Genomic DNA, 24767 nt, shown 5'->3' on the forward strand with positions numbered 1-24767 from the left:
TGGCAGGGTAGTGCTTTTGTGGCCCAAAATTGTTCTCAGAACGGTTGATCCACGCTTAGGTTGCATGACCCTGCAGGGCCTTTTATACAGGACGATATTTGTCAGATAACAAATGTAATGAGTGTGAGAAATGGGGCCAGAGTTGCTCATAGCTAAAGCACACATGGTTTTTGGTGGAGTGGGGTCAGCACCATGCAGGGACATGAAGAAATGTGTGTTGGGGCAGGGATAGATTCGTCAAATATTACAGTAATTTCACGACTATAAGGCACACCCTTTTGACTAAAATTTTGATTGAAACCCGGAAGTGCGCCTTATAGTCCGGTGCGCCTTATATATGGACAAAGTTCGTAAATTTGGCAACCTGAAAGAGCGAGACGAGAGGTGCGGCCACACCGTGGGAGCCGCGAGCCACGAGCCGCAGTGCGAACCGAGCCGCACCAGCCGGCGCTGGGGGCAGGCAGGAGTGCCGGGGTCCACAGCGCAGGGTGGGCGCCTGGGGCTGTGTTTAAAGGCTATGCCAATCTGTGAAAAATGTTTGCAAATTGAGCACCTGCCAGTAAACCCCGTGATCGCGCAATTCCATTACTAATTCGTTACTTTGTTGCGTGCGGATCCTTGTTGCAAAAAAAAAAAAGTGCGCCTTATAGTTTGGTGCGCCTTATATATGGACAAAATTTGGAAATTTGCTGACACCCAGAAGTGCGCCTTATAATCTGGTGCGCCTTATAGTCATGAAATTACTGTACTTTCTTGTAGGCTGCTGCATCCCAGCTGAGCGCTAGGAGGACAAAGGTTTGATAATGCACCTTCTAGTTTAGCATTCAGGAAAAAATGGAAATATTTTTGAACATGCTTATTCCCTTCTGACACTCTGAGCAGCTAGAAGATAAGCACAAGTAACCCTTCCACCTCCAATTCTTGCTATTCCCGATTTCTTTCTTGCTGTTTTCCTCCAGCAAGCGTTCAATGCCACGGCAGTCGTGCGGCACATGAGGCGGCTACACCTCGGCAGCAGCCTGGACAGTGCCAGTGCCAGCGTGTCCAGCACCCTCAGCCTGGCCACGCCGCTCCCCGACACGGCCACGCGGAAAGATTGTGAGTAGCCAACATCCCGGGAAAGCTCCCGCCACGGCGGCAGCCGCGCAAATCCACGGCATCCCCATCTTCCCCTGGCCCCCAGGCTGCAGTCCTCGCTGCCCGTAGGTTTGGCTTTGTGCAAGCAGGCGTTTAAAATAAGGATTTGGAATGGGCCGTCATTTCTGGCTGGCCAGAAAAATGGTGTTTCAATTGGAAAAGTATATGTGCTTTAAAAAAAAAATGAGGCTTTAGCTTGGTGATTTTGGAGAGAAAATCACAGTGTCTTGTGGAGAAAAAGGGCTTTTGTTTGGGAAAAAGACCCAGACCCTCACAGCAACAAAGTTTTGTGTTTGGTTGAAATTTGAAAAAATTTACTCAAACTTATGTTTGCATTTATACTATTATGTTAGGGAATTTTTCTGTAAAAATTGCTGTACTCTCCATTTCCATGGAGAAGACCGATCCTGCCAGTCAGACCCAGCTTCCTTCTTCTTCGGCCAAGTTAAGCTCCTGCACAAAGAGGTTCATTTGTCTGAGCAGGATTCAGACTCTGTGCACCACTGTGGGACTTGGCCCTCTGCCATGTTTGTTTTGTGCTATAATTGATATTTGCAAGCTGCCCACTGGACTCAGATGTTTGTGATACATATTTTTTCTGAATACCAGGGAAGGGGATATGGCAGTAAAGGGATTATTTGGAAGACAAAAATGCATCCTTTGCTATGAAGCCTGTTTATTCTCTGGCTTCTGAGCATTTCTTTTATTCTCTCTTGTCCATCTATAGATATTTTATATCATGAAATGGAGGGATGTGGACTTTACAGTCGGGGGAGTTACTTTAAAGTGCAACACTAAAAAGAAATGCTTTGCAGTGGACTGAAGTAGTCATTTCTAGACTGTACCTCACACTATCCTGGAGCTGAAAGCACCTGTTACTCAGGATGGATTTTGGATAATGCTGCTCTCTGCTTCTTCCACCCCTGCTTGCCACCCCCTGCTCCTTAATGAGGACATGCCACCAGCCACATTCCTTGTGGCTCTGTGTGGAAGCTGTTCCCTCTTGCTGCCATAGGCAGCTGGGGTGATATATTTTCAGCTTGTGCTATGGCTGAGCCAGGGGTGAGCCCCTTCCCTCTGCATTCTGAGCCTGGTGGGGATTCATACCCAGTGTCCAGTTTGCGATGCCCAGTGCCAAATCCTACAGCTGCTGCCAAAAAAACATCACTGTGCTCCTGGCACACACTTGGCACCTGCAAAGGAGTGATGCTCACCATCCTCAGAACACTTCCAACCATGCACTGGCCATGCAGCAATGTAGAAAACCCTCTGCATGGGAGAAACATCCCCTGATTTTTGTTCTTGTAGCAGTATGGCAAGGCTGGATCCCAATTAGGTCTAGAGCATCTGGTGAATGCTTTGCTGCTAAACTGGTGGTGATTAATGCAGTTAAACTGGTGGTGATTTATCTCCATCCATCCATTTGATTAATCTCAAATGGTGTTAATTAATGGCAATTAGTAGTCTGAAAAGCTTTAAAACGTGTGTGAACAGGAAGGGTGGGAAGAGAAAGAAATCTGTTTAACCACTACAGAACCAGCAGGTCCCTGTGAAGAATCCAACTATATTTTTCAGTGGTGAAGTCAACCACGACATGAAGGATTAAACCAGATGTGTTAAGATACGATGCGTTTTTACATGCCAGAAATACGAGACAGAAAAATATTGGAAGATTTCCAAGCATCCCAGGTTAAGTCCAGCTTTGCAGACAATGCAGAAGAGCTTTCCTTCCTCAAAGAAATCATTTAAAGAGTTAGGAGATACTGGAGCCCCAGAGAACCAATGAGAAGAGCCAGAAGTAAATACAAAGAATTAAGAGGGAGCTGACATATCAAATACTTTTCACCCAATAACTCCTAATAGGAAAAAGGAAATCTATGAGGTCTCTGTCCACCTCTATTTCTCAGCAGTTTTCTCTGGGTACAGATTCCTTGCACGAGAAAGATCCCATGCAGCAAGTTACATGATCCAGCTGTGCCACCATTACACAATAGAATGCTGCCTGATGCTATTAATAGACACTTCATGAACTCTCCAAGTAGTTTCAAATGCAGCAATTTCACATCACTGAAGACAATTAAATACAGCCTTTGCCTGAGAGTGAGTTATGTCAGGCTTCATCTGAAACCTCTGTAGTATGGCAGAGCAGAGATCAGGCATTAGGCTGGATTACGCTACCTGTTAGGAAACAAGAAGGGATTCCTAAGGGAATCAGTCAGGATTTCTCAAATGTATTGGCCTGATTCTCAGTCCATGGCTGGTTTATTCAATTTAGTCATGATTGCACTGCCTGGATTATTTATAGGTCCTAGAGCTCTGTATTTTTAAGGTACTAGATAAATTGCAGCCAAATTGTCGAATGTCAATGGGAAATGGAATGTGGCCAAGTATGGGTACAGCATAGTCATCCTTGAAATTGAACTGTCTCCTTGAAGCATGGAAAAGTAGTTAAAAGTCCTAACAAGTATCAAAAAGATCCTGAAGAGTCAAAAGGCCATGTCAAACTTCTGAGAATATATTAATATAGGCTTCGTCCATCCTTTATTCACCAGTCTGGAAAAATGAACTATATTTCTAATCACTCTGAGCCTGCATCTTATCAGAACAAGGTGACCATGCCAGGTTCCCACCTAACAGCTTTAGTTGCCCCAGAATACCAGTACTCAAGAGATACTCAACCTCACATCAACCTACGTCTCAGCTGGAAGTCCTGGAGACATCCCAGCAAAGCCTGGAGCAATGTGAGCTGTCACCAGAGTGATGTCCGAGTCACACAAATTTACATTCTCTCTAGATTTATTGGAACTCAACAATGAATTTCACCCACTTCTTTATCAGCAGCTTCCCAGGATGCCTGGGGAACAGTGTTTAGCCCAGGTGCACAGTCTGTTCATTTGGCTAGATAACCATGGTGAGACATTTAATCATCTCTAACACGCCCAAGAGGAAATAATTCTCAGCAAGTTCAATGCTGGAGGGATTTTTTCATCCCACAACTCTTTGTCTTCAGCCCTGGAACTGTGGCATCGGTGTGGCTGAACCCATACAGAAACTGGACCTTGAGTCCCTGTGAGATGTGTGTGCCCTGCTGCTGGTGGCAGCAGGTGAATGACCATGGGCAGAAGGTGCCCTGTGGAGGTACCCAGCCAACCCACCACTGCAGGAAGAGCACAACCAGCTGCAATCCTCTCCGCTCCGTAGCGTGCTACGAAACAACCCCAGCTTTGCCCGAGTTCCCGCCTCCAAAAATAACATTTCTAACTGTGTTTCTGGCTTTCCTTTTAGGTATGTCTCCATCCACTCTCTGTAGTTTTGTTTCATCTGCTTCTTCAGGCGTTTCTGCGGTAGGAGGGGACCGGAGACCCAGAGCCACCACAGTGACCACAGTGCACACAGGGAGCAAGTGAGCGCCGGGGCGGCGAGGAGTGGGCAGGCAGCGGGGCTGGCAGCAGCCTCCAGCCCTCCCGCCCTGCTCGGCCAAGGACTAGAAGAAAGAAGATTTTTTTATGGCCATATTTTATACTGCAATTCTGAAATGTTTCATTTATCACAAACTGCAATGACTCCAGGAGGAACGGAATCTAACAGTCTCTGGTGCTGTACATATATATACATATATATATATATAAAAATATATATATGTATGTGAGTCTAGCAATGTTCTAACTAATGAACACTCATTCTTTCCCCCAGTGATTTACTCTTTTCTCAGTGTAGGTAATAGTATATGTTGTATTTTTTTCCATTAACTACAAACATCTCAACTGGATTATTTAAATAGAAATACTTTTCTGAGCATTTTTTTTTTCTTTTAAAAATTACTTCAAGTAATGTCCCTCTTCCAGTTTGCTGGGGGATAGGCTATTTCTGTAGGTAGGAATTGGCATTAACTTTGCAATGTGGGAGGATTTTAATGGCATGCCATTTCTTGCTCCTCAAATTGGACTGCAAGTCTGGCTTTAGCAGAGCTGTTACTGCTCAGATTAAGAAACTGCTGCTTTCCCCCCCATCCTCCTCCTTGAAAGCCATGGGGAGAATTAAATTGCCACCAGCTGGGTGTCAGCTCATCCTATCGTGCTGGGGATCAGCTCCCTTGTTTCAGAGGAGAGGCAGGTACACAGAGTCAGGCAGGAGCTGACCAGAGCTGTGCAAGGCAAATGACAGAGCACACTCCCATCCTGCAGCTCCCATCTCCTTCGAGTCACTGTGTGTTGGGAGCAGAGGGAAAGAAAAGGAAGATCCAGGGGTGGCAATCATTCTCTTCTGCTACCGATTTGCTGTGCTGCCCTTAAGCAAGATATTTAATTCCCAGCCTCCCCGCAGTGTGGCCTCTGGTGTGGGGTGCATTCAGCCCAAGGGCTTCACGAGAGAGATTCTGAGCACCCACAGCTCCTTGGGACATTGCTGATGCTCAGCACCTCTCAGAGTAGCCAAAAACGGGGAGAGGAGAGGAGTGGTGCTCGAAGCCCTCTGTAAAGCACTGGCAAGTTCTTGGGTTCAAAGTGCAGGATTTGGTGTAGTGTAGCTCCATCATGATCAGGCTGAGGATTGATCAGGAGTACTGAGCTGGGAAAGCAGGATCTTGCTGAAAGGCACAGCCACAGCTGGTGGCAGTGGTGGCTCTGGCTCTCCCTGCTCCCCAGAAGCTCATATACCAAAGCAAGCCCAATTTACCTTATTTTTAATTACTGACTGCATGCATTTCCCAGGCTCTTTGTGCTGATGCATCATGCAGGAACAGCCACCACAACTGCTGTGCTGCTGTGCATTATAGCATGAAAGAAAGAAGAGAGCAGATTTGCCCAGTTTGCTAAAGGGCTCCCTCCAGTTACCTCCATGAAATTCCCATCTGATTTTGCTTTGAGGAGGTGGGAGGGGAGGCAGGTGGCAGAGGCAGATGCCCTTCATGGGCGCTCGGAGCCTCTCACATCCCAGACAGGTCCATCCCTGCCAGAGGCACAACTCCCTGCAGTGTGCTCTGCTGCCACACTTGCCTCACTTATCCTGCACAAGAAATTGTGAAAACCAGTCACAGACAAACATGAATGTATCAGGCAATAGTGCCTGTGCTGGGAAAAGCCATAAGATAGGTAATTTCATTGAGACTTCTACATCCTGCTCCAGCTTCAGTTGGTTGGCTTCACACAGCAGAGCTGGGATTTCATCCATCATACTGAAAAAACACTTGGGGGAAAAAAAAGGTGGAAAAGCAGGTGGCAGTGAGCACTGACTCTGAAATATCCACTCTTTCAGTGGCACTTGCAGCTGATGCACCAGATCTCTGGTTTCCTCTGTGTGAAGTTGCTCCCTGTTTCCAGAGGGCTGTGGCACATCTGAGTGAACCCTGTGCACCCCACCGTGCTGCAGCTGGCATGGATACTCACAGAAAAGGCTGCAACTCCAGTTTCTCATTTCAGGAAAGATAGCAGATACTGAATTGTTGCAAAACTCCATCTAGTTTCCACAGTGAAGACTTCTGACCAAGATTTGGGCAGACTGAAGGGCAGGGGATCTCCTTGCTGCAAGTCACACTCCTGTCCCCATACCTTGGCCATTGCCACTATACACATTTTATCAGCATTTACATCTGAACTCTTTATGTCTTGCTGCAAAAGCATCAGAACATGAGTAGAACACTACTCCAGTCCCAAGAAATTCAAGGTATTTTGGACCCCATGATTTCATAAGCACAGCTGGCCCTATTCTGTTCCAGTTGCAGGTTGTAAATAGACAGTCTCCCAGTCTGGCATCAGTGGAGTTCCCCACATTTACACACATGCAACCAAAAGCAGGATTTAGTTAGGGAATAATTTTATCTCTGTAGAGCAGTTTTAAAGGTTAGAGCTCAAATGTTCCCTCTACACCTCCTCTTCTGAAACCTGAGGTTTGGTTTGAGCTTGACCTCAGCAGTTGCTGTGGCCACTGATCAAAATACAGCATCCAAATGAATCTTGCAGAAAAAAATAAAAGTGAGTGGATTTCCATCTCCAAAACAAAGAGCAGTGACAGGAGCAAAGGCAGACATGCTGTCCTGCAGATGGGGGGTTTCCATGCACTGGCTGCCCCTCCTTGCTGGGTGCTTTCTGTGGTTTTTTTTTGTTGTTGTTGTTGGGAGGAGTATTCTTTCCTTCTGTTGTTGGAATTAGTGTGATTTGGTTTTGTTTCTGCAAGTAATACTCTGCCTTGGTTGTGTAATTTATCATCATTCTCTTTGGCTTGCTTTCAACTGCTGGGATCATAAGATAAGAAACAGAAGCATTTAAGAGCAAAGTTGTTTCTTTCTGCTACAGTTTTGGTGGTGGGGAGCTCCTCTTTGGTATCAGTGAAACACAGCTGGAGACCTGACCCAGGCTCTCCAAATGCTTACAGATCCCTCCTGAAGCATCTCTTGGTTGAAACTTCTCAGTTTAAATCTGAGTAAACCTGTCAACAGGGGTGACTTGGCAGCACCCAGGCCAGATCTGTGGGGCAGGGCTGGAGACATTTGCCCCTTGGCAGCACAGCCTCTTAGGGCAAACACTCCAGCCTTGCTTGCCAGGGATGCTCCAGTGCTTTTGCATGTCCTTCCCCTGCCCCAGCCCGCTTCTGCTCAGCCACTCTCACAGGACAATGCAAAAGTAGAATAAATAATGTGGACATGGAGGGAATGGCCAAATAGCCCCATAGTAGAAGCTTCAAAACAAATCCCCAGCTGGCCTTGCCATGAAGGACTAGGTAGAAAAATCGCTCTGGGCTCTTTTCCAATGAACTGTCCTACTAAACAATCTATGATTTGCTGCTTGCATGAGGACTTCAGCCTGGACTCTGTTTGTTATCCTTTTCTGCTTTACTTTACTGGTACCGATGTGTTTTTCCTTTGTAACTCGTTTTCCTCAGCACCTTCCCCTTCTTTTTCTTTGCTTGCAGCTTTGATTGTTGATTTTTACCTCCAGAGTCACAGAGGCCATCTCTGATGCCAACAGCAGTGCTCTTGCTGGGAAAACAAAACAAACAAAAAAATCCAGAAAAGCTCCAGCTGGCCCCTAAGCCTGCAGAAGAAGTTGTGAGGACAGGCTGCCCATGAACTCTGCGAGCTGAAAGTCAGTATTGCAGTGGCAAGGGCTTCTGCTGATGATTTTGCATGTGACTTCATTCCCAGTGCATCCTAAGTCTCTGCTGGATCACCCCTTCTGCAGCACGAAATGGATATTGGCCCTGCACCATGGCTAGTGGGGAAGTAGGAGTGGGGGAAAACCTGGCAGTGTTGCTTTCCTGAGACTGTCACTCTGCTGCTGCTGCTGTCCCTTTTGTCCTGGTTGTTGTTGTACAGGTGCCATTAGAGTAGTGGGTACAAAAAAAAAAAAAAAAGGTAGGATTTTACCTATGCTTTGTGTGTCTGTTATGGTTGTGGTGCTGAAATAAAACCAATAAATTTGGTTCATTCCTGATATGTATCAAACCACAAAAAGGGGTGTGATCCCACTGGTAGACATCTCCATGTAGTTGTGCTGTAGGCACTGATTAGGGGTTTCTGCTGTGTGTGTGTCCTGCATATCTCCATGGCTATTGACAGTGATTTTTTTATTACCAGTTGTTTGGGCCCCTGCCTGGTTCTGGTGAAATTCAGGTCTTGTCCTGAGGTTTTTTCTGTGCCAGGGCCAACATAACCCCTGATCTCAGGTTTTTCTCCCCAAGCCCTCTGCAAACCAGAACATGAGCCTCCAGAGTGCCCAGAAATGAAGCTGTAGCTGGCCCCAAAGCTGTCCCTTCCTATTTTTAGGGAAGCAAACTGCCAGAGAAAGCCAGATAGCTTTCAGCCATTGGCAAACAGAGACGATATTGCCCTTTGATGTGAACTTGGCATTAACAAGATCAGCTCTAGGGAAACCTGTGCTATTACTTCCTCCTGTGATAACAGCTCCAGCCCTGAGCAGCACTGAAAGAGCACCAGATAAAAATACCAGATTGACTTTGCCAGCCAGATCATGCAGGCTGTAGCCTGTTCCTTTTGCTCTTTCCAAAGAATAGGGGATTCATCTACTGGCAAAAATAACAGTTTCTAGGCTGAGCCCCAAGGTACAGAAGAGGCTTCCATTCAGCATGTGGAATTCTCATTTGATTAAATTATTCCTGTTCTTGCTCCCATGCATATTTACCTGTCTGAATTGGGCCTGAATGCATCCTGGAAATTATTAATGGGAAGGGAGTTTTGCCTTCCTTATTGTGCTTATTTTCACCAGAAACTCAAACACTCATCCAAGCAAAAAGCAGAAACACACATGGAGATTACAATATCCAAGGAAAACAGCATCAAGACCAAGAGTGGAGGATTAGTTGGCAAATCACTGTCAGCAATGGCTGAGTGAGGGAACAGCAACCTGCTCACAAACACTGCATGAACTCTTGTTTCCCCTGGTGAACCAGTCATCCCATATTTCATGCCCAGCAGCAAGTTTTACCCAATCCCTTCTGTTTTCCCTCACATCCCTGTGGCCGGGTCCTGCCTTCCCACCCTGCCTGTGGGCGCTCTGGTCTCTGTGACACATGTGTGTGTTTGTGTGTGCACATGTGTGTTGTGGCCCCAGGGATCACAGATCCCTCCTGTGGGAGATCAGGAGCTGGCCCAGGTTTTTTGGTCTGACTTTGCACGGTGGGTCAAAGCTGTGTGATTAGTGTTTGTAGCGGAGGATAGAGGCTCTCCAGCCTGGACTCTGGTTTTCAAGACTCCCTTCCCCACCACAAATAGTGCCACCTATCTGTCCAGGCAGACTTTTTTCCCCCCTCTCTTCGTAAATGCTAAGGTCGGTTGAATGGCTCTTACAGTTTTTCCATACTCCAGAGTGGAATCAGGGCATGTGCACTCACAAGCGTTGTGAAAAAATCAGTGCTGAACTAATGATGGCATCAGCTGTCCAATAAATGCATGATACTGCACTGCATGTATTAAACTGCTGTTCACTGTTTCTGTATTTCCCAAGCCTTTTCTTTATGCACATTCAACCCAACCTTCTCTCTGAGGGAATTACTTCTGTGTATTGCTTTTAAATGACTCAATGTATCTGTAACTCGAAATCCATTGTTATGTTTCAGTAAATGCAAAAGCTGATGTTTTGTAAACAAAAATACTGCAAAGCCTGGTAATGTATTTTGTCTTTCTGTTGAGTGCTCTGCAGCATGTACAGGAAGAGTCACCATCCAGAGCAGCTTAAAATTAGGCAGCAGTCACATACACAGGTGTAGAAGCAGGGAGCTGGGGAGGTGAGAATCCCTTTTTTAATACAACATTTACAATTAGATCTGCATCAAAAATTTCTTCCCTGGGTCACTAATGCGTAGAGCTACCAAAATCATGTTGGTATGTCTCTTTGTTTTTTCCTTTTTTCCTTTTGGTTTGTTTTTCTTAATGAAAATTCTGATTGGTTCGCTCAATTCTTAGTATTTTTCTCTTCCTACAAGATATTTCTTTCTCACCTGTTGCATAATGAACTGCATCTTGGGGATTAAGATACTGTGATTCTTTGCACAAAATAGGACAGAGAACTGAGCTAAACTATCCCATCCTTTCCAAAGCATCACCACCTAAATATTACCATTTTATCTCCAACTAATACCATTTATCCATGGAAGAGTTTGATGTAGTACTTCTCCTTCTTCCACATGGAAACCATGCCCTTGCCTTCTCTTCCCTTAGCCATTGACCCATTTTCATCCGTGCTGGTCTTTCCAAGGCAGGGCACAGGATGGCTCCATGGTACTTGCATTAGCTCCAGCCCAAACCTCTTGTGGGCATCAGCAATGTTTTGGTGCCAGCTCCTGAGTGACTGTTGTGCAGAAGATGCTCGAGCTCCCAACACTCAAAGCTGTCACCTGAAAGGACTGGGAAATTGCTCTGTGTTCCTGGCAAGGGCATGCCAAGCAGCAGGCCTGGGAGGCAAGCACCATGCTGGTGGCATAGTCCTTGGAAATTATTCTCCATGGTGGCTGAAAACACCAAGAAGCCTTGAGCCCCGCTTCAAGGCTGGTGCTCAGGCAGGGCTGTGCCACTGCCAAATCACTGTAAGGCAGCACAACAGATCATCAATTACAGTTGTAAACCAGCCTGAGTTCACATTGCTGAGGCAGCACCAGGCTCCATGAGGAGGTGGATGTGTGCTGTGGTTCCTGGTGGGTGGGAGCTCCTAGGGGTTGCTTGGAGCAGCTCTGAGCTTTTCCATCTCTCATCTTGCATCCCCTGAGCCCAGCATGGCATCACACAGGCTGAGTCTTATTAGATCAAGCATGACCCCCAAAGTAAAGAGTGTGGAAAGTTGCAGCTCTGTTGGTGCAAATCAAGTTTTGGTCAACACAACATCAGTGACCTGCTGTACATTGACCTCTAGTTCAGAAACAATATTTTGACCCGTTTGGGCCTTTTTTTAGATAGATATTTTATTTGAGCCAGAAAACAGTGAGAAAAAAAAAAAGCCTAGTCTGCCCAGAATAGTGACTCCCCAAATATCCCCAACTGCAAAACATCCCTCAGTTGACTTCTAATGAAAATGCAAGCATGTTTTCTACAAAGGCTTAAATCTTAATCAAGGAATGTCAGTGTGCCTAATATTGCAGGTCTTGTGATTGATAACAAGTTCATAACAGCATCCATGTCCAAAAAGAAGGGAAAATGTGTATTTACTCCATGCATGTATTAAGGCATTGCAAAAGTTTTATCTGCGTAATGAGTTTGCAGTTCTGCAAATTGTTAATGGGGCTACATCGCAAGTGGTTCTCTGCCTTGACAATCATGTATACATATCGAGATTTCTATCATAATGACAATTTAAAGGGATGACTAATTGTTTTCCTCCAATAAATCCAATTAAATCAGCCTGATGTGAAGTCTGATGATTTTGAGTGCATGAGTCTCCACCCACATTCAAGAAAGGGAGCAAATAATTTCTGTGGCTTCTCCACCGCCCTGTCGTGTTTTATGCAATGATGTTCCTTTATGTCCCAAAGGACTCCCAAATGTATCCCCAGTTCACTCCATAGGGAAAAGAATAAGAATAATGATTTATCCTTTGATTTTTCCTAAAGTTGTCGATGGAAATGGTGTTGAATGTCAACATATGCAGACATGGCTGTCTCCTGGGCACTGAGAATGTGAGTGTAGGGCTGAAGAAAGAATATATACTTGTTGGAGACTGCTGCACCTTTGAGTTTGTCCTGGTGACTTACACACCCTGTGGTGAGAATCATCAAAAGAAACAGAATTTTTTATCAGTGAGAATTCCTGAGTCCCTCTGCAGTCAGATGTGCTCTCCAAAGACTGTTGAGTGTGCTCCATCATTGGCTTAATTTTATTCTAGACAATAATGCTGGGGTATGTTATGATTTCCTTTTCATTTTTTCCTCCTATTTTTCTCCACTGTTGTTTCTTATTTTCTGGTTTTCACTCACTGGCACAAAGAGTTCCTCCCCCCTTAAAATAGCTGTCAAAACCAACATGCCCAGCAGGGTCTGTGCTTGATGCCAAAGCTAGGTGGTTTCAGACACCTGGTTCAGTAACAGCTGAAACAAACAGCAGTGATGATAGCCAATGCACAGCACTATAAAGGCAAATTAATTATAAAGCTTTAATTCTGTGAATGAAGAAACAACTCTCAGAATCAACATATTAAGTATTTGAAAGTTGTGGTGAGCAACTGTGTTCTCAGAATTAGGTTTTAATAGTGGGTTGTACCAGGACAGGTGAGATAACCTCTGGAAAAAGCATATCCATGGCAAGAGACATCTTTGGAAAAGTACATCCATGTACAAAAATGCTGTCTGGAAGTTTGTTGGAGGTTGTGTGTGACACTGAGGCACAGACACACAAGTTGCAGTGTCAGGAGCAGCAGCAGATCCTGCAGAAAGACATAAACCTGAACTCTGACATTCCTTTCATACTAAAGACCTTACTCCCACCTGTGTGTAAATTAGCTGGATTTAGCTCAAATTTGGCACTTGCCTAGTAGATAAAGGTCTATCCCACATTTCACCATGGAATTAAAATCTCAGCCAGGAAAACTTTCTCATGTTTTGGTTTTAAAGTCATGGGTTCCTCTGTAAGTTCAGTGGTCACAGAGTGCACCAGGCTCTCCCAAGCTCCCAGGGAGACTGGGCAGAAGATCACCCCAGGACCACTGAAATCCTCATGCATGACATCCTGATCATGTCATGTCAATGTTCACTTAGTCTTTGTACATTTTCTTTGTGCTATGTGCTCAGCCACAACTTCTTGGCTGTTTGCAACAAGGGAGATAAAACATCAGTACAGAGAAGCCAGAGGGACAAGACCAAGATGCAACTGCAGAAAATATTTTGCTTGCAACCTTGCCAAAATCCACAGCCATGTTTGCACTGGAGGGAAGGCGACTGTCCTTACTTTGAAGGCTTTCAGAGTGTTGGTAGGCACTGAGGTCTGGCTTATGCCATACATCAGCCTTTCTCCATGCTGCACCAACACCATTTCTCACTCCTGCTCCCCAGAACTGTCCCTTCCCAGAACCAAGGCTCCAGTGGGCTGTGGCAGCTCTTCCTTCTCAGCCAAGAGAAGTTTTGAATATTTTGAATGAGTGATACCTGTTGAAGCAAAGTGTGGGCGCACAACCTCAAGGACCATCCAGCCTGAGCAGGGATAGACCACTGTGGTTCAGGAGCAGGTGATGCTGAGGAAGATTCATTCTGCACAGAGCTTTCAAATCAATGCTTGTGCAGTGTAACAGTCCTACCCTCTGTGATCATAGCTACACTGAATCTCTTCCTTCAGGCCAAACCTTCCCAGCTCTGTGAATCCACAAAACCGTACTGATTTTGAGAGGATCCCTTTGGGCTTTCCATGGGGCGACAACCTGAGCCTGCACTGCCCAAAAGCAATCCCAGGACACTCTAAGCAGTCATAGGGATAAGAGTGTGCATTCTTCCCACCATATTGTGCTTCCTCCCAGCTCTGGACATCCCTCAGGGAGAAAATCCTCCTACATCACTATGGGTGTGTGCCCTGCCTGGCACATGTGAGTCCCTGTTTGGTGGCCCTCTCAACCCTGCTGAATTATTATGATTATAGCCATTTCTAATATCTGTGGGGGCAGGGAAGAAGGACCATCTGGATTATCACTGCAAGTATTCAATTGAGTATTTCCAGATTGTTTGGTGTTTGGGCTTTCTGGATTACATTGGGATAAATTCCTGACTTCCAAACTTTGTTTGCTTATCCTGATTTCAAGAGTTTCTTTTCCTTTTTAATCTTTGGGGGTTTTCTTTTTATAATTTCAGTATTCCTATAAAGTTATGGTCAATTAATGATTCATTTACCTTTTCATGAAAGTGTTTTGTTTAGGGAAATTAATAGTAATAGAGCTGAGAGGTAATTTGTTGTTCCCATCAAACTCACGAACTTTGTGCTTTCTTTGGCGCCATATAGACTCTTGTATGTTTTTCATTTTCTTTCTTTAGGGCAGAAGCAAGAGCTGTTCACATCTGTGCCTCAGCTTGCAGTCCAACAGTGACCAGAAATGCATAATAAATCTCAAACTAACCCTTCTTTGTTTTAGGCCAGCTGGGCAGATACCAACCATATTAAGAATCACATATCACATCTTCAAGTTTGCATTAGCTCAAAGTAGCATCTGAAATGTAACTTTCCCTCCCAGCCTTTGACCCAATGCAGCTCAGTGTAGCACCTGAGTGGACCAGATCCCCATTCCACCACAAAGAAAAACCAAAATTATAGTCAAGATGAGCCCATACTGACCTTCAATGAGAATCGACAGATGAACTCCTGTTCTCAGTAAATAGAACACAGGTACATGATGGACACGCACTTGGAGTTATAATATATGGTAATACAATACAATAAAATGCAATATTATATTATATATTATTGTCTTAGATTGCAATGCAAGATGTAACCAAAATTATGTATTCTGTTACCATCTGTTAAAACCAGGTGGAGCAGTGCTCTTTGTCTCCATGACCCATCCTTCACATTTCCAGGGTGGATATCCTCTGTTAGTGGGCCAGCTGATAATACCAGGTGAGGCAATGTTCTTTATCTCTTCCATGCCCATCCTTCCTCCAGGAAGATATCTCCTGCTAATGGCCCATCGACTTGCACTGCATGACTGATAAAATTACATCATCCCATGGTTAGATGCTCCACCCAGGGGGAGGAGCTAAGTATTTTCTACCTGGATATAATCTGAGATTTGGAACATCACAGTCAGCCTTTTTCCACTGAATGCCCAGAAGAAGACCAGATCCTTCTACATCACCACTGGACCTTCAGAGGAAAACTGCACTCTTCTACAGGATCCCTGGTACAACAGAACCACATCTGTCACCCAGGAGGGCTGCAGACACCATTTAATAACACTGCTACCTACACCCTGACTGATGAGGTGTCAGGTTGTATTCTGACTCAGTCACTGGTTTTGTACTACAGCATTTTATTTTAATTTTCCTATTAAATTGTAGTTCTGACTTGGGATTTCTCACTGATTTACTTTCAAACCAGCACAATTATACAATACTCTATTATTAAAGTGTCTCTATCAGACCAAAGCAGAGGGAAACATGGCATTAATTGAAGGTTTGGTACTATTCTGCTGTGCCTTGTCAGTACTCAAATGACATGATGGATCTTAACATGTATTTCAATTACTTTTTGAGGGAATTTATCTATAATCAGGCTATGTCTGAATTCTGAAGACAGCATGCAGCTTTGCTGCCACCAAACATCTACTTCACTGCTGAGTCCACTGACAATCACCTTGGAGGCTTGAATTGAGGAACTTCTTCCCTCTCTTGCAGTATGCAGAGGGCACCATGTGATTAAGTTTACTGATGGTTCCCATTAAATCTCTGGAAAGAACCAACTCTCCAGCAATTCTTCCGGAAGAAAGCCAGAGATCTTCAGGAAAGAGCCAACAGCTGTGTTAAGGTGGGTTTGTTAGCAGGACACCTTGGGGGGCCTTCACTTACCTGTGTGAAGAAGGTGGTGACAGACTGATGAGATGGTTTAGCACCAAACGTGGTTGAACTGATGGAAGGGGTCCTGACACCTGTTCCTGGAAGTCACTGTGGCCAAGAACACCTACAGCTATGGATGGCCTGGTGTAAGCTTTCTTTTTGGCCCCTGGTAGTTGTTTTACCAGGAGCTGAGAGTGCTAATATCGATCAACCATCTCTCAGGAGCTTGCATTAGCCAGCAAAGAAAGACCAGAGGCCTTCCTTGACGTGTTCCACAAGAATCTTTATTTCATGCAAAGGGTGGGCAAGCAGGACTCTCTCAGAGACAAAGGGGAGACAGTCATATTCATAGGTTCAGGGGGGATTCAAACTACAGCCAATAAAAAGTTTATACAAAGAACAGCATCCAATCGAAGTGAAAAGTTCTAAAGGTGAACTGACCAATTACACAAACTAATTTCTAACCAATTATCTTTCAAGGTGTTAGGAGAGTGACCAAATTCTTAAGGAATTTGGCTCAGCCTTGGTATCTAGGATACCTTATCTATTATAGCAAGTTCCAGGGGCCAGGGGAAGATGGCTTTGGAGGAATTGCATCATCCACAGCCTGGCAGGGCTGTTGTGCTGTGCACCCAGGCCATGGTCTCCAGCAGCTGATGGACCTGTACCAGGTTGTGCCCATTACCACTAAGCTGGTTATAGTAAGATGAGCTGAGCACCTCAACTGCAAAGTATTTAATTCTTTAAATTCTCCTATGGCAATGTAATACAGTAATTCTGTTCAGCTTCAGCCTCATAACTTGTTTTGATTATCTGTGGCCTTATGGTGGTGATTTAGACCTACTGATTTATTGATTCAGTCTTAATTGGGTCCTGAACTGGGTCATTGCATCATTCCATCTTTAATTGCTTTAATGAAAGTCTAGCAAATTAGTCTGGTAATATGATTGCTTAGAGGAATTCTAGCCTGTTCATGCTTCTTAATGAAATCCATAAAAGTGAAAAAAGGAATGAGCTTATCCTACTAAATTGCCACTTGTATTATGGAGTCTGAGCAAAACTCAGAAAATCAATCTGCAGTGTCCTTGGCTCTTCCTCCAAATACATTTTCGGAAAGAGAAAACTTAGCACCTCAGCAAACATCCCCACAGAAGAAGAATGAGAGGAAGAAAACTGTAAAACTTGAAGCTAAAACCGGGTTCCAGCTCCCATTTCTCAGATTTCCTTTAACTTTGCTAGTGAAAGGAGAAGACCTAAAAGCCCACTTATATCCCAAAACTGAACTTCAGCCCACTGGCTAGAGCACACACTGGGATCCCTCCTGCTCTGAGAGCCCAAATCTCTGTGGGTTTTGAGGTCTTTCATCATGTCCCCAGAGGTTTGACTCATGCACCATTCTCTTTGCTGTCAGTTTGGTGCCCAGATGAACATTTTAGGCAGAGAACTCGGCACTACCTGTGAGAAGGATGATTTTCTCCCTGTTCTGTGTTGTGACATTTATGAGGAGCATGGGCATCACCACTGGCAGCTGCCTGTTGCCTGCAGCTCCTCTCCACCTCTTCCCCTCTGAATTTCCAGCAAGGCTGCTGCATCTGCAATGCATTTTCTACCCACTGGGCTAATGAGCTCTGTGTTGCCAAAGCTGCCTGTAACTTCTTAATGTCCCCCTGTTTTATGGCTGGAAATATGCTGCTTCCTCCCGCTCCTTGCTCATCACTGAACACTGTACTTCACATCTCACTTGACCCTGGCTCCTGCTGCAGAGAAAATATCATTACTTACCAGCAGTGCAAAGCCCCCCACCAGCCCTGCTCATATAGCCTGAAGCCTGTTCCATAAAGAATACAAAGAATCTGCTTCAAAACTGAATTTGCAAAACCAAAGAAAATCTGCAGTCAATTAAAAGCAACGAGAATTAAGAATACAGCAGATGAGGAATAAGAATTTCAGATCAGTTTGATCCCCAGCGTGACAATGCATTTTATTTTTACCCTCTAGGAGAGCAGGGATTTTTGTCTCTGCATGGGCTGTGGCGATGTGGCTGGAAAGCTCCCATTATCTTTTAATTAAACAGTGTGATTACATTTTGCTTTCTCCAGCCTGTTTAGCCCCTGAATCAGTGCACAGAACGAAGTGTCACGGGTGCTCTGAGTGCAGCACCAACCACTCTCCATTGATCAGGGCTGGATCTGGAACCCCAATACCTGTCCCCAGGCTGCCCACAGCTCTGAGTGCACTTCCAGTTCCCCTGCTCTGAGCAGGGACAACTTTCACTAGACCAGGTTGTTCAAAGTCCCATTTATCCTGGCCTTTAACACTTCCAGGGATGGGGCATCCACAGCTTCTCTGGGCACCCTGTGCCCATGTGTCACTAACCTCACATGAAAGAATTTATTCTTTATTTTTTTAACCATGCATTCTGTCTTGGAGCAATTTCAGATTGATGGGTTTTGTCTCTGTAGGGTGAGGTATCAAATATGTGGCTACAGAATGGACTTCTCAGGTGTCATCAGGATGTAACTGCAGATGGTGATTTCTGGCAGAGGCTGTTAGCAAGTGGCAGCACTGGGACCATCACATTGCACCCAGCCATGGTAGAACGCTGGGGATTCACCAGTGACCAGTGGTTAAAAGGAGATTTGGCTGACTGTCTGCAGCTGAAGAATTTTCAGCCACTCATTGTAACCTGCCTGAATTGCTGTGGATTTTCCACAGAAGTAAAAGACTACACACCAGCAAAAATATTTAGAGGGAATGTTTTTCAGTTGCAAATAGTTGACAGTTTGGAATATGCTTTTTCCATGCACTGAGGCAGAGACCAGCATCAGCACAGAAGCTTTCAACCTGAACAGTGTCAATACAGCTACTGAAAATGTTGTAAAGTCACAACTGCTCTGCTCTCCCAGTGAGCAGTGCTGCTTTCAGACACAATTATAAGGCACATTTCCTATGGTGGGAGTTTGCTCTTCATCTTGTGTTCACGGGGAGCACAATGTTCTGTGTATGTGAAAAAGAATAGCTTGCAATCCTGAAATGAGCCTGAGTCACCTGTGTATGGACAAGAGATGTCAGGTTATGAGATATTTTCTTTTTAGTAAAGAAATTGTTTAAATTGCTGCCAGCTTCCAACTAACACACTGTACTTATAGGTGCATGTTGCAATTTCTAACATCTCTGAAACAAATAATTTGAAGAGAGCATAACCCATGATCTGCTTTCCTACAACAAGAATTGCTTTTCCTGGCATCAAGAAATGGGAAAAATAATTCACTGATGACATTTTCTCTTTCTTATCTCTTTAGGCCAAGTCTCCAGCAAGCAGAATATTTCAGAAATAATCATAAGAGAAATATTAAAGAGAGGAAAACAAAACTGTTGCCCTGTTCCCATGGAAATGCATGGGAAGAGTTCAAGTGAGCACCCCTTCTGATGTGGCCATGTGTTTGTCCTTGGATGGCGAGCAGAGATCAGGCACTCATCCTCTCCATGGGCTGCCTGGGGTTTACTGGCATGGCAGATAAATTAATGCCTTTGGCCTTGGAGGCTCTCTGCTTCTCTCTGGGCAGAGCGAGTGGAACAGAAATGTCATCTTGGACAACCTGCTGGTCTGCACTTTCCTCCTCCCTTCTTGGTTGGTCCAGCCCTTCCTGGCACAGCTCAACACAAGGATCCCTCTGACCCCTTCCCAAGCCACCAGTGACCCCAAGGGAGCATCTGCCCATCAGTCTTACTCTTACCTCCTGGGTGAGAAAGGGATGAAGAAATTGGGCTATGGAGGTTAAAAGAAGTGGTCCTGTCAGGAAGGATTTCCCAGTTTTCCTCCCTCCAGGCAGTCTGGGTGTATAAGAAGTGCCAGATCATGGCAGTCCTGGGGAAGAACTCACACTCTGTATGGGGACTGTGTAAAAACTTTCAATAGTCAAAGGCTGTCAAAAGAGCTCTTGACACTGGAAAACAGAAGAGACCTCTCTGGGCTTCGCTCCAGCCAAGAGGACATTTGCCCCTGCCCTTTTGTTGCTTTTCTGTCTAAATAAGCAATCCAAGTTTTGGCACCTAATACAGATTGCTCTGATTCACACTCTGCAAGGCTCCAATCTCTGATGTGCTGGCACCTCCCCTCCCTGCCCCACTCAAGAAGGTGACAGTTCTAGAAAGTGGAGCAGGTGCCAAAATCAAGAGCCCCTGAATTCTCATGCAGACCTGCCCCTGAGCTGCTGTATGGTTTGAGTGATACACATGCATCTTGCTGCCTTTGCTTGACTTTGAGTGGAAAGGGATCATGCAAAGCCTTGCTTAGAACATTTTAAGTACCCAGTGTAGTCAGTGGAAGGATGAAGTATTTTGTTGCATTTGTTCCCAGACTGTGATATATAGGCTGTACGATGGCAGCTGGTGACCTTCCAAAACCATGTGGTTTTCGGTTTCCTTTTGACTGCCTTTCTTGCAGAAAAGATCTCAAGAGTCTGTAAGAGCAAGCAGAAATGAAGAAAAGGAGCCAGGCCACTTTGTGTGCTCTGGATGTTGACAGCAAGGGCTTGAGCTCACCTCTACTCTTCACCATGCTGCCAGGTTGCCACCCAAAAGCGATGTCTCTGGTCAGCAGCTTGCCTGGGCCACTCCCGCCACAGAAGGAATCACTTACCCATTGCTCTCCAGCCTGCTCCTTTAGCTGGAGCTAAAGCTGGAGCTGTGCAGCTCCTGGCCATCTGCTGACACAAAACACAGTGACAGAGGCTGTCAGTGGGGATCCTTGGGCTCCCTTGCACAGACTCTTGATGGACAGTGCATGGCAAATGGCTGTCCTTTTCCCAGGACTTTTTCCATGTCTCCAATCCAGGTACTGGTGGCCACTTCTGTAAAAGCAATTCTGGCCCTGTGAGTGTTCCCAGCTCCAGGGTCTCTCTTGGACTACTCCTCATGTCCTTTCTGAGCTTATTGGAGCATCCTCATCCTTATGGCACCACCCCTAGCACGTACACAAACCCCTGGGCACTGCAGAGGCATCCAGGAGATTAAGATACAATAAAAATCTGCTTTTGTCAGTCCTGGCAAGGCTGTCTGTGCTGCCACCTATGGCAGCTGGACTGTCCAGGGAAGGGCAGGCTCAGGAAGGTTCCTTTAGTGCATTTGCTGTGGTTTTAGCCATGCAACACTATGAAGTCTTTGCTGAGCATGTGTGCATTGCAAACCCAAAACATTTCAAAGGCTTCCTGCTGATTTTTCTTGGGGCAAGGGATACAAAGGAGGGACTTCTGTCAAATTGTGTCAAGACTCCAAAATGGGAGGTTGCCAAAGAAAATGCGACTGTACTGATTGTATTTTAACATTGCAAAACAATTATTTACCACCTAAAACTTGTTCTGAGAAATAGCTCTGTGTTTGTGGAAAATTTCAATAAAAAGAAAAATTACTATCCATAGGCAGATAACCAGATGGGGAGATGCCATTACATGCAATCAACATTAACCAAAGCAGCCAACAATTGCTGGAACACTCTGACCAGTAGAAACCATCAGGCACCTCAGGAGTGGTGTGATGCCACCAAACCCAACTAATGGAAAACCAAGGAAGTCATAAAATCATTGAATCATTTAGGATGGAAAAGACCCTCAGGAATATTTAGTTCACAGTTAAACCAGCACCACTTTGTTCACCACTAAACCATGTCCCCAAGTACCACACCTACACATCTTATAAACAACCACAGTGACAGTGACTCTACTTCCCTGGGCAGCCTTTTCCAGGGCATGACTATCATTGTGAAGAATTTTTTCCTTATGTTCAAGCCATACCTCCCCTGGCACAACTTGAGGCTGTTTCCTCTTGTAGTCTCATTTGTTACCTGCAAGAGCCTTGAAGAGTGTAGTAGTCTGGCCCTAGTCAAATTAGTTATTTGCTGAACCAAAAGAGAGATTTTTGGGGGTTTTCATCTTTACATGTATGTTTCACAAAGGCATATAAACTTTTTTCATTGGTGTAATAATATGTCAATACTAAAAATCAGACACCAACTGGGTTTTGCCAGGTCCAAAGGAGGCTGCCCAGATCTTGAGACGGAACTGTTTTAGGAAATCAATACAAATCACCACATACAGCCTCCTTTCTGGATATTGTAAAGAACCATAAACTGTCCCCTGAACTACCTTTTCTCCAGGCTGAGCCCCTCAGCTGCTCCTCATTAAACTTGTGCCCCAGACCTGTTGGAGTTAGTGAGTTAGGGGCTCTTCTGAATTTTTCAGGGAGAAATTAGAGTACAGGAAATGCAGAGAAGAGCCAGACCCGTCACCAGCTCCATTCCTTTCTCTGGACACACTCCAGCACCTCAAGGTCTTTCTGCAATTAAGAGGCACAAAACTGAACCAAGGTTCAAGGTGTGGCCTCACCACTGGTCAGTTCAGGGACAAAAATCACTGACCTAATCCTGCTGGCCACACTATTTCTGGTACAAGCCAGGTGCCATTGACCTTCTTTCCCACCTGGGCTCTCTCTGCCTCATGTTCAGTCACTGTTGACCAGCACTTCCAGGCTTTTCCACTGGAAATCACCAACCTGTGGTGCTGAATGGGGTTGCAGTGGTTGAAGTGCAGGATTTCACCTTGTCCTGGCTTGAAAGACAGGTGTCTGCTAAGAAAGGCAGGAGCCTCTGTTTGAAATGGAGAATGTAAACCTCCTTCCTCCAAATTATTATAATTTTGGAATTAAGGAGCTCTCAGGCAAAGATATCGGAAAGAGGAATAACAGTTCTTTACTAGGAAAAATAGAATAGAAAAATACAGTATTACAAAGAGCAAACCCCAAAAAAGAAACACTGACAGAGTCAGAATCTAACCTGACACCCTGTCAGGCAAAGTGTTGGTAGCAGTCCCATTAAATGGTGGCTGCAGTCCTCTTGCAGTGACAGATGTGGTTCTGTTGAAGCAGTGGTTCTGTAGAAGGGAGCACTCCAAAGGTCCAGTGATGATGCAGAAAGGTCCAGTTTTCCTCTGGAGTCCAGTGGAAAAAGGGCTACTTTGGTGTTCCAAATCTCAGTTTTTATCTAAATAGGAAATACTTGGCTCCTCCCCCTGGGTGGAGCATATCTCCCCATGGGATGATGTAATTTTATCAGTCATGCAGTGGGACTCAATGGCCATTAACAGGAGATATCTCCTGGAGGAAGGATGGGTTGTGAAAAGATAAAGAACAATGCCCCACTGGTTTCAATGGATGGCCCATTAGCAGAATATCTCCCACTGAGATAAGGATCACTGCCCCAGCTGGTTTCAGCAGATGGTGACAGAATACACACTTTTGGTCACATCTTGCATTGCAACCTAAGACACACCTTATTTAATCTAATATAATTGGCCTCAGCCCATCAAACCAGCCTGTCCAGCTCCCTCTGTAGGGACACCCTCAAGCAAATCAACACTCTCAACTCTCACCCAGCTTGGTATCATCTGCACCAAATCCTGATCCCCCAAAAAGGTTACTCCTCCCAAAGACAGCATTGCTCCTGCCCCACTAAATCCCTGCTGTGCCTGTTGGGATGGCTTGGCCTGGATTCCTGCACAGCCAGTGAGCCCTCCCAGCAGTACCACATGTGCTGGGACGTGCTGTCCGGCTCACTGTGTTTGTTTCAGGAACATGCCTGAACCCAAGCACATGCTGGAAACCATGTTCACATACAAATCAGGCTGGTTTGGAGGGAAATAGGTGCATTTCTGCAATTAAATGAAAATAATTTGGGTTAAATAGGGAGGAAAATGAAATTTTCTTGCACTTACTTGGATTTTTTGTAAGAAAGAATGACATATGTTTTCAGTTTTATCTGCTTTTTACAGTTTTGCCTCTATGCTTTTTCTCCTACTTTCAGAAATTAATTTGGGCTCCTTAGTCTCATTAATGGGAGATTACCTAGCTTGGCAAGAGGTTTTGTGTATTAGAAATGGGCTTTACTGATACAACTCTGAAACACTGATATGCTCTTTGGTTCCAAAACCCACTTCTGCCAAAACCCAAACAAAATAACATGGCTATTTCCCTAAATTATTATTATTCAAACATAAGGAAGTAATTCTTTTCTCAATGGTTTTGGTGTTAAGGAGCAAAAGAAAGCTGCTAACAGTGTCTGCTTCCCATAAATCCTCCCTCACTTTGTGGTTCTTCCCTAGTTACTCAGGTAGAGTTTTTAAATCAGGATGATATTGGGATTTATGAGAATAGTTTATTTGATGCACTTTGTTCTGTAAACATCCACTTTCAAAAAACCCAGAAAATTCAGTTGTAAAGCCTAAAAATTCAAAGTGTTTTTGAGTGCAGATTACCATCTGAATTATCCACTTACACTCTGGTGAGACATACAAGTCCTGCAAAAGTTGTGACAGGAATAGTACAAGAGGAATGTGTTGATGGTTAAAAGAGGACAATCCTTAAGAGAATGATTTCCCCTCTCCTGTTTCTTTCTGTCATTCTTCTCTTCTCTTCTCTTCTCTTCTCTTCTCTTCTCTTCTCTTCTCTTCTCTTCTCTTCTCTTCTCTTCTCTTCTCTTCTCTTCTCTTCTCTTCTCTTCTCTTCTCTTCTCTTCTCTTCTCTTCTCTTCTCTTCTCTTCTCTTCTCTTTTCTCTTCCAATTACTCTATCCTGTTACTATTAATTTTGCTCTCTCACTTCTTGTCATCCTCT

General features: G+C 44.8%; 1 protein-coding gene across 3 annotated transcripts in view; it reads left to right on the forward strand.

Annotated features, from left to right (window-relative positions):
- The window catches only part of CAMK1D (calcium/calmodulin dependent protein kinase ID), a 208152-nt gene extending 196173 nt beyond the window's left edge, over positions 1-11979 (forward strand). The window contains exons 10-11 of one of the 3 annotated variants that reach the window (XM_033057529.2): positions 960-1098; positions 4423-11979. In XM_033057529.2, coding sequence (XP_032913420.1) covers positions 960-1098; positions 4423-4544 — 261 coding nt within the window. In that variant the 3' untranslated portion in view covers positions 4545-11979. The remainder of the gene's footprint in view (positions 1-959; positions 1099-4422) is intronic. The other 2 variants (XM_033057530.2, XM_033057531.2) reach the window with 2 other exon arrangements.
- The last annotated feature ends 12788 nt before the right edge of the window (positions 11980-24767 follow it).

Source organism: Catharus ustulatus, chromosome 4, assembly GCF_009819885.2.
Source record: "Catharus ustulatus isolate bCatUst1 chromosome 4, bCatUst1.pri.v2, whole genome shotgun sequence".
Classification (NCBI taxonomy): Eukaryota; Metazoa; Chordata; class Aves; order Passeriformes; family Turdidae; genus Catharus; species Catharus ustulatus.